The sequence below is a fragment of the Artibeus jamaicensis genome, unplaced genomic scaffold (assembly GCF_021234435.1).
Source record: "Artibeus jamaicensis isolate MK-2021 breed Jamaican fruit bat unplaced genomic scaffold, CSHL_Jam_final scaffold_614, whole genome shotgun sequence".
NCBI lineage: Eukaryota > Metazoa > Chordata > Mammalia > Chiroptera > Phyllostomidae > Artibeus > Artibeus jamaicensis.
Genome location: NW_026522050.1, coordinates 2,446,375 through 2,456,457, shown reverse-complemented (window position 1 = coordinate 2,456,457; position 10,083 = coordinate 2,446,375). Strand labels below are relative to the sequence as shown.

The following is a 10,083-nucleotide window of genomic DNA, read 5'->3' as shown; positions in this document are numbered from 1 at the left end:
AAGCTGAGGAGTTCCAGACGAGGATTCGAGCAGAGTCAGGTCCTGGTGAAACCCTCTTCCTGGCTTGCAGATGGCACCTCTCACTGCGTCCTCCAGTGGAGGAGAGAGTTCTGGTCTCTCTGCTTCTTAGGAGGGCGCTTACCCCATCAGGCCCACCCCTGACCCTCCCCGCCAGGAGCTCCTGTAACCTAATCAGCGTCCAGGACCACCTCCAAACACCATCACATAGGGGCTTGGGGCCTCAGCATGGACTGGGGATGGGGGGGACACAAACAGTCAGTTCATGATGCAGCCCAGTGTGTCTTGAACAGAGTTCGGGCTAGGCTGCCTTTGCCCGGATAAAATCGTGTGCTTTTATTTTGCTCCATTCAAATCAGCTGAAATTAATATAAAACAGAGCGAAAGCAACAAAGCAAACCCCACACCTGCTGGCTCAGCAAGAATTCTCTGTGTTGACTGGCTGCCATTGGGATGGTTCCTGGCAGTCACTGCTTTTCCTGCTGGCTTCTGTTCAGGAGGAAGCTGAAGAGGTTCGCGGCAGCCAGGCCCACTCCAAGGACACCTACTGTCACGCCTACTGCCAGGAGCGCATCAGTGACCTGCAGCAGAAGAAGAGGACATCAGGTTCACCATCAGGGGCCTGACCACAGAGACTCCCACCAGAGTCCTCAGCTCAGCAAAGACCTATCTGGCCTTGGTGCTATTCAACAGAACCACAGAGGGGACTCTTGTTGGCAGGGTGGGGGGATCCCAACAGGGTAGTTCCCGAGGACAGGAGGGAGGAGGAGCCTGGGGGGGAGGGATGCGTGCAGGAGGAGCTGCAGGTGAGAGGAAACCAGAGCCCTGCACAGGCACTAAAAGTACAGTCAGGCCCCGTGGAATGGGTGGAGGGGCAGTGCCTGGGTGTGCTAGGTCCGGGCTGACCGCTGGCAGCCTTGAAGCAAGTGTAGAGTTGGGGAACCCACCCCCCTGAACTTGGGCCACCCAGAGCTGGAGGGCAGGCAGCTCCCCAAGATTGGTCCTGGGTCCCTGGAGCTCAGTCGGCCTCCAGGCACAGCCCAGGCGCCCGTGACTGACCTGCTGGACATGCGAGGAGAGTACCAGCAGCACTTTGTGGAGTGAGACCAGCCCACTTCCATGCTGCTAGGGAAAGGGTCTGGGCAAGGAAGGACATACTCCGAAAACTCGGACCTATAGGCAGGGATGTGAGGGTGATCCCTGAGGGTCGGGTCCTCAGCAGAGCAGGCCTGAGCCGCCATGGCCCACGGCACTGTGCAGTGGAGGCAGACGAGGACTGGAGAATGGCTGCTGTCCAGGTGTCAGCCCTGGGCGGGGACATCACGGACTTCATCTGCCCAAAACCCTATTCATAACCCTGTGTTTCTTATATTCTCACTTTACAGGGACAAAGCTACACCACCAGCAAGTGACAGGGCCCAGACTGCCTGACATCCTAGCAAGGACACTTGTACCATCCACAACCAGAAGGACAAGTACCCAAAACAGATAGCAGATTTCTGGGGAATATCATGAATCAGACACATGTGAGGCGCTGGGGAAAGAAAAATAAAAGCATTGTCCCCTTCATTTGGAGACGGTCAGAAACGTTTCCAAGGGTCGAAGAGAAACAGGCAGGACGTGAGATAAAGAGGGTGAACACACCTCAGGTGACTGGGTGTGTTCAGGGTGAGGAAGGGGGCGGGGCAAGCAGGGCTCAGGAGTCTGTGAAATGAGAGCTTGCAGAGGTGTTGGGCCAGGTGTCAGCCAGCAGGATGAGATGGACGTCTGGATCCCACCCTGCCCCAGAGACCGGACGCCAAGGGCCCGACTTCCTGCAGATGGCAGTTCACAGGGTGGCTCTTGGGTCCTTGAGAGGGACAGTCCTGATGCAGGCGCTGCACAGCCACCTCCTGGGGCCGAGGAAGGGCCCACAACTGCAAGCCCTTTTTAGTAAATGCTGGGAGGGAGGGCGGTCAGGGCCCACCTCCTGGGCTGGCTGGGACAAAGTCCCCTCTCCTGGCAGCACTGAGCTTTTTCAGGCAGGCATCACAGGGGGCCTGGGTTTGTCCTAGGGACAGGGCGTCGGGACTAAAGCTCTGCAAGAGTTTGGACAGATTCCTCCTGGGCCAAGGGCTCTGCCATCCCGCACCCCGGCCACCCCCAGCCTCTGTGTTACTCAGAGAGATGGAGGGAAGGAAGAAGGGAGAGGGAGACAAGCAGGCAAGGGAATGAGTTGCCTGCCCTGGAAGGAGTTCAGAGAGAGAGGCACCAAGGACAAAACCACACGGATGGACAGCCCTCCTGCCAGTCCCTCAGGAACACAGCACAGGGCCAACCACCCCTGAAAAGTGGGGGCCTCCCAGCTTGGCCTTTGGGGTTTCAGCAGGACAGGTGATAAGGCAGCACCCCCCACCCCAGCCTGCTGCCCCTCTGGACCAGAAACAGCTCAAAGGAGGGAGACGCCCCAGCAGGGTCACTGCCTGGACTCAGAGCCGGTCCCAGTGGGCCAGGACAGCTGGTGCTCCATCCAGGGGTCCCCTTTCCCAGGGGTCGGGGGTTCCTTGCCCACCTGCCCTCTCACCACAGCCTTTGTCCTCCCTCCCAAGGGAGGGGCTTAATCCTCACCTGTCCTGCATCTTAGTGCCAGGGCGAAGGTGTAACTCATTGCAGGGAGCCAAGGAGGAGGCCTGCACAGGCCCATCCCACCCCGACTGGGCCCCTGGGAGGAACCTGTGACCACACACACCTCCAGGGAGGCTTCCTCCAAGTCTGCCTGGGACTTCAGGTTACAGTGCTGACCTGAGACCGTTGCCGTGGAAACGTGCTTTAATGTATTTATTTGAGTTGGAAAAAAAACACCAGCTTCTCCGTAAAGAGTTGTCTGCTTTGGCTGATTGGTTTGACAATAATGCCTGCCCTATTTAAATTACATGATGGATATTTTTGATTAACTGAATGAGCTACACGTGCGATTCCAAGGACGTGAAGAAAATAGCTGCATATGTATGCAACTTACCATGCACCAAAAATTCAATCCTTCGCAATTTTTTTGTGTTTAGGATTTTTAATATATTTTTAAGATAAAAATATTTAAGATAAAAATATATTTTAATATATTTTTAATATATTTAATAAGATTTTTCTATTTAAGATTTTAAAATATTTGATGTCACCTAAAAATGTGGGCCCTTCTATGCAGTTTTTTCAAATTATTTGAGACCAGGAGTCAGAAAACAGGGTCAGATCCAGCCCAACACTTCTTCTTATGAAGAAACTTCCTAAAACTCAGCCTTGCCCATTCCGTGACACATCGTCCGCCACTGCTTTTGTGCGAAAGAGCTGCGAGTCCAGGGTGCCGTGGAACGGCAGGGACCCCGGGGGCCCCGGGGCCTGAGCGCGTCACTCCCTGCCCTTCAGGGAAAAACGCTCGTCTGACCTGACCTGACCTGGGCTTCTCCTCCTCCCGGCTCACACGGTTCCCTCGGCCTACAGTGCACATGGCCCTCACTCCCTGGTAATGGCCAGCTCATTTTGCAGTGTCACATGAACCCAAGGAATTCCATCACACTCAGCTCCGAAGTCACCTTCTCTGTGACATCTTCCTTGAGCAGAAGCCTAGGTTCATTCCCACCTCTGGGCAGTGGCCATCAGGGACGAGAGGTGCAATAGCTAATTGCTGAAGGACTTTCTTTGGAGAAGCCACTAAAGCACCGTGAGCCTCAGTTTCCCCCCTTGCAAAATGGGGGTACTACAACCTGCTTGAGGCACTGTGTGAAGGGGCCATCTCAGGGCTGGGCAGCCACAGAGGCCTTGGGAATGGGGGTGACTTCCACAGCTGTGACCACCCCTAACCACACTGGTCTGCACGGCCGACTGGCAGGGCTGCCCGCCCTCATCCCTACCCGACTGTTGTCACACCCTCGAGGGCAGAGAGCCTGTCTGTCTCTGCCACTTTGTCTCCTCTGAGCTTCTGTCTCTACACCAGCCCTGGGTCCACACTGATGCCCAGACCGTCAGCTGAGGGAAAGGTCTGGTCTGGTTTCTGGGGACAGAGCTCAGGCTGAGGACGCACCTGGTCACTGCGGGAGACCCCGTAGCGCAGCTGGTTCACGAAGTGCTCGCAGTTGTCGCTGGTCAGTTTGTACGGCACCTCCTGCCCCACCAGCGCCTCCGCCTGCTGCACGACTTTGCTGGGAGGCAGCGGCGCGTACTTGTCGTCATGTTTGTTGTTGACACGGTACTTGTCTGTCCCTGCCACCACAGACAGCAGCTCCTTCTTCACTATGGCCTTGTCAGCCAGGGCAGACAGGAGGCTGGAAGGCCCTGCTCCGGCGATCTCACCTGCAGCCCACAAAGAGGAAACAGAGGGATGGTCCTGGTCAGGCCCCGGGGCTCAGAGCAGGCAAGCAGGCAGCCCCACTGCCCTTGAAGCATCAGTTAGGACGAGCTGTGGAAGGGCCTGGCCACCCCGCCTGGCTTCAACCTCAAAGACAGGGCAGACCCGAGCTTGGGTGACTTTGGAGCAGTCCCTGGGCGCTGGCTTCCTCCTCTCTACACCAAAGGACGTGAGTTCTTCTAATGGACCATGTGCGTTCAGATGTCCCTGCAAGACTCAGGACCCGCAGAGTGGTGCAGGGCAGACATCCCGGTCCCAGTCCCAGCTTCCCTCCACTGGCTTGTGGTCTAGAAACTCTCACCAGTCCTCTCTGAACCAGAGCCGGGGGAGTGCAGCACGCTAGGGTGACATTTTTTAAAGGTAGGAAAGGCAGCCATTGAGCAAGATGAGGCCTGACCTGCAAACCCAGCGCCCCACTCACCATGTGGCCTCAGACAAGTCCCTCTCTTCTCATTGGCTTTTTATCAGTTACAAAATGAAGGCGCTGGGTCATGTGACATCCACACTCTCCCAGCTCTAAATTCTCTGATTTGCCTCTAAAGGGGACCTAGGCCTCCTGCCCCACCCGGGTTTCTGGGGAAGCGGGAAGGAGAAGGCAAGTCCATGGGCCCTGGAACCCTCAGGGAGGCAGGTGAGTTTCTTCCTTCCCCCCAGTAGGGGGCGGCCTCTGCTAAACTACTGTGACCTCCTTGGGCATTTCAGCAATTTACCTTAGGGTGCCTATTTACCCAAAAGAAATGGAAATGCATGTTCACACGTATAAAACACACCTGTATGGGAATATTTACTATGGCTCTAATAATTGCTGTCAAAAATTGAAAATTGGAGTTCTGGCCAAGATGGAGGCATAGATAGATACACTTCACTTCCTTGCTCAGCCAAAAGAAGGACAACGACCAGTTTAAAAACAAAAACAACCAGAACCGCCAGAAAATATCACTATATGGAAGTCCCACAACCAGGAAGTTGATGAAGAACATTCACCCAGACCAGTAGGAGGGGCAGAGGTGGGAGGTGGGGCAGAGAGGAAGCCAAGCAACTCAGCAGCTGTGGGCTGGGTGGTCCCACGTTCCCGAGTGGATAAACCTGGAGGAACCAGTGGGGAGCGAGACAGACCTCTCAACCCAGGGCCACAACACGGGGAAATAAAGCCTCAAAACCTCTGACTGAAAACCCCTGTGGGGGGTTGAGGCAGCAGGAGAAACTCCCAGCCTCACAGGAGAGTTCACCAGAGAGACCCACAGGGTCCTAGAACACACACAAACCCTCCCACCTGGGAATCAGCACCAGAAGGGGACAATCTCCGTGTGGGAAGTGAAGGAAGTGACTAAAAGGGGGAGAGAGCCCAGCAAGGGACGTTGTTCTCTCTCTTGCCCCTCCCCCACACACAGTGTCACAAAGCAGGGACGTGGTTGCCCTGCCCTGGTGAACACCTATGGCTCAGCCCCTTACTACATAACACGCAAGCTGAGACAAATAACCACGACCCAAATGAAAGAACAGATCAAAACTCCAGAAAAACAACTAAGCGATAAAGAGATAGACAACCTGTCTGAGGCAAAGTTCAAAACAGTGGTGATCAGGATGCTCACAGAAATGGTCGAATATGGTCACAAAATAGAGGGAAAAGTGAAGGCTACACAAAGTGAAATAAAGGGAACCAACAGTGAATGAAAAGAAATCGGGACTCAAATCAAAGATTTGGAGCAAAAAGAAGAAATAAACATTCATCCATAACAGAATGAAGAACAAGAATTCAGAAAAATGAGGAGAGGCTTAGGAACCTCTGGGACAACTTTAAATGTTCCAATATCTAAATCATAGGGGTATGAGGAGAAGAGGAAGAACAAGAAATTAAAATTTTATTTGAAAAAATAATAAAGGAAAACTTCTCTAATCTGACAAAGGAATTAGACATGCAAGTCCAGGAAGCTCAGAGGGTCCTAAAGAAGTTGAAGCCAAGGAGGAACACACCAAGGCACATCAGAATTACATTACCCAAGATTAAAGAAAAGGAGAGAATCTTAAAAGCAGCAAGAGAAAAGGAGACAAGTTACCTACAAAGGAGTTCCCATTAGACTATCAGCTGATTTCTCAAAAGAAACTTTACAAGCACAAAGGGGCTGGAAAGAAGTATTCCAAGTCATGAAAGGCAAGGACCTACATCCAAGGTGACTCTACCCAGCAAAGCTTTCATTTAGAATGAAAGGGCAGGTAAAGCACTTCCCAGATAAAGTTGAATTAAGAGTTAAAGGAGTTTATCATCACCAAGCGCTTTTATGTGAAATGTTAAAGGGATTTATCTAAGGAAAAGAGGATCAAAACTATGCAAAGTGAAATGTCAACAAACTCACAAATATCAACAACTGAACCTAAAAAACAAAAACTAAGCAAACAACTAGAACAGGAACAGAATCACGGAAATGGAGATCACATGGAGGGTTCTCAGTGGGGGAGGGGGAGCATGGGGTGGAAGGTACAGGGAATAAGCAGCATAATATGTAGACACACAATAGACGGGGTTGTGGTTTTCACAATAGAATAGGAAATGAAGAAGCCAAATAACTTACACCTGTGACCCGTGGACATGAACTAAGGGGGGTGGAATGCTAGAGGGAATGAGAGTACCGAGAAGAGGGGCATAAAGGCGAGAAAAAATGGGACAATTGCAATAGCAAAATCAAAAATACATACTAAAAAACAAAATGCAAAAAAATTTTAAAACCACCCAGATTTCCCTCAGCTTGTGAACAGAGAAACAAAGATCATCCGTCCACACAACAGGACACGCAGCCACAGAAAGGAGCCAAGTGTGGTCATGTGCATAATGACCTCAAATGCATTCCACCAAGTTCAGGAAACCAGACCGAGAGCACCATTCCATAGGATTCGTTCACGTCACCTGCTGGAAATGGCAACGCTGTAGACAAAAGGTCACAGGTTGCCAGGAGCTGGGGGTGTGGGGGCTGGGGTGCCGGGGTTGACAACAGGGGGGGCAGAGGGGAACTTTGGGGGTGAGGGGACTCTTCTGTGTGTCGTGCTGATGGTACATGACCACAAGCATTTGTCAAAAGTCATAGAACTGTGTGTACGAAAAAGGGTAAATCTTACTATCAGTAAATTATTCCTCTTTTCCTCAGTGAAGTCTCACTTTTTACAGCCCGAATTTGGAGAATGTGCACACGCAGATGTACACGTGTGTGCGCGCACCTGCGGGACGGCTGCTGTCACCGGTGCTACAGAACGCAGGGACACGCAGGTGTCTTCTGTACTGGGCCACTTCCCCCTGGGGGGTGGTTCCCAAGGTTTGGGCATTTTCTTGAATGCCTCGGCACTCTGGAAGAGGAGGGGGTGGGCTTGGCACCCACTGGGCCCCGCACCAGTGCCCCCCGACAAGCCCTGCGTCTCCTCCCTGCACCACGGTCAGGGGGGATGCTCATCTGCTCTGCAGAGGGTGCAGCTGAACTTAGGGGGCGGAGTCACACGTGCCAGTCACAAGTCGGTAGGCAGAGGTGCCTGGATCCCAGCAGGGCTCTGTCTGGTTGGGAGGCCCACGCTCCTTCCCTTACACTGTGCAGCCTGCTGGGAACTATTTCCTCCTCCTTTGCCCCTCCAGACACCAAGTACACATGATGGGGTCTTCCCTAGGATGGCGGGTGGCTGGAACTGAACCCCGAACTGTTTGGGAATGAAGGTCAACAGTCTCCCCGTGAACTTGCTGCTGAAGAGGAGCAGCGGTGGGTACCCCCCCACCAGGGAGTGTCGCTCAGCCAGTGGTCCCTGAACGCCACCTATGCCGGGCACTGAGGTGAGAACAAGCACCCGAGTGTGCAACTGCTCACACTCACCACCTCCTCCCTTGTGCTCAAGCACAGAACCCGTCCTTACTTGGAGGAGCCAGGTGGACCACGTAGCCGTCCCCCACGTAGACGGCCCAGTGCTCATAGCCAAGGCGAAAAATCTCTATCAGGTCCCCAGGTCTTGGTGTGGCCTGAAAGAAAGTCCAGAGACAGGCTGAGGTCAGCCCTAGCAGGGAACATTCTAGAACTTGACCTGTTCAGAGCCCCAGCCCAGTCTGCTGACTCCCTCTGACCATCTCCTGCAGGAATCGGAGGGAGCGCTCCTCACACAGGTGGAACGTCCCCACTCACTGGGGCTGCTGGACTGGAAGTGAGCTCTTCAGGGGACAAAGAAGAGATGGGGAGGGCGTGCAGCACGGGGGTGGCTGAGAGGTGTGCACATCTCGGGCCAGAGCCCGTTTGTGTCGGTGAGTGAGTTAGTGTGTGACTCCCAGGGTGTCTAAGTGCCTCCTAAAGGGCCCTGGCAGGTGTGGCTCTGTTGGTTGGAGTGTCGCCAGGTGGACCAAGGGGCTGCAGGTTCAGTTCCTGGTCAGGGCGTCTGTGAGAGGTGACCAACACCTGCTCCTCTCTCTCTCCCCAACCCCCTTCTGGAATCAAATAAATAAATACATAAATAGAATGTCTCCTAAAGGCCACCCTCCTTGTGCCAGGCCCGAGTGACTCTGTGAGTTACGGGGCTCTGACTGGCAAAGCCCAGGCCCGGCGCTCAGCCTGATGTGCATTTGACATCCATCCCTCCTGTGACTCGGTGCTCTCATCACCCACTGACCGACGAGAAGACTGAGTCTCAGGAACGTTGGGTATCTTGCCAGAGAGACCCTCACCTACTGGGGAGAAGCGTGAGACTGACACTTCGGTCTGCCTGTTCCCCACCTCGCGCCCTTCACAGACCGAGCACCCCAGGCAGGTGGGGGCTGAGCTCTGGGCCGGGGTTGGGGCCGGGGTCACAGGGCGGGACTGCAGCTGGCAGTGCCCTTCTGGAGTCTGCGTGAGCAGGAGGTGCGTTGCTCCAGTCACACTTGGATGTTGAGATACACCCTTATCACAAAAGTTCTATTTAAGAGTGGCTCTAAGGTCAGCCAGGCCCATTCCTGCCCTGCCTCAGCCAGGCACTTGGGAAATGGGACGGTTTGTGGGCCAGAGGGAAGGAGCCGCCTGTGGGAGAGGAGGAGAGGGGTGGAAGGAAAAGTCAAGGGGAAGAAAGAGAAGGTCTTTGGAGATGGGGGTGGACAAGGGCGCCTTCCTGGCAGCCCCCACTCGGCCCCACACACCTCTGATCCATCTCCCTGGTCCCTCTGTCCCAGCTCGTCCCACCCACCCGGGACAGTGTGACCGAGGAGGTGGGCCTGGGCAGTGGGCAGGGGCTGCCCTGCCTGAGCCCACCATTCTTGCCCCCTCAGAAAGACCCTAAGGAACCCTCCCCTCCCCCTACCCGTGCCCCACCTCCCACCCGGGCCCCCTGTGCCTGCACTGCAGACCCACAAGGAAACCCACGCAATCACCACGAACAAACCGGGGTACGGAGTTTAAAGGAAGGGCTGCCCGGGGACTCACCGGAGCCATCATCCCTGGAGATGCTCTCTCTGTGCTGCCGCCGCCGGCGTGTCCAGCCTTCTCTAACCTTAAGAGTGTGGTTTTCCCTCTGACCCGGCCCAGGAACAGACACCTGTATTTAAAGCCTGGGTCACGTGACACACTCCTCGTAAGACGTTTGTCCAGGTGACCTGAGGGGCTATGATCCAGTCGGAGGAGATTCATGTTTGTGATCTTTAGATTTAGCATGTATTACAAAGTAATAATGATAATAAATAACTTTTTTAATGAAAT

General features: G+C 54.0%; 1 protein-coding gene across 1 annotated transcript; it reads right to left on the bottom strand.

Moving 5' to 3' along the window:
• Positions 1-339: 339 nt before the first annotated feature.
• On the bottom strand, positions 340-9,819 carry LOC119045506 (phospholipase A and acyltransferase 2-like). Its single transcript, XM_053659036.1, has 4 exons — positions 9,811-9,819; positions 8,285-8,387; positions 4,073-4,341; positions 340-599 (listed from the first exon to the last, which is right to left on the bottom strand). Exons 1-4 carry the CDS (start codon positions 9,817-9,819, stop codon positions 486-488), a joined length of 495 nt encoding a protein of 164 aa, XP_053515011.1. The 3' UTR covers positions 340-485.
• Positions 9,820-10,083: the final 264 nt, after the last annotated feature.

Excerpts from the sequence above, each read along its gene's own strand:
- LOC119045506 (XM_053659036.1), bottom strand. Across the intron at positions 4,342-8,284 it reads GGTCCACCTGGCTCCTCCAA|GTGAGATCGCCGGAGCAGGG; the intron begins GTAAGGACGGGT and ends TGTGGGCTGCAG. Across the intron at positions 600-4,072 it reads GGGTCTCCCGCAGTGACCAG|GTCACTGATGCGCTCCTGGC; the intron begins GTGCGTCCTCAG and ends CTTCTGCTGCAG.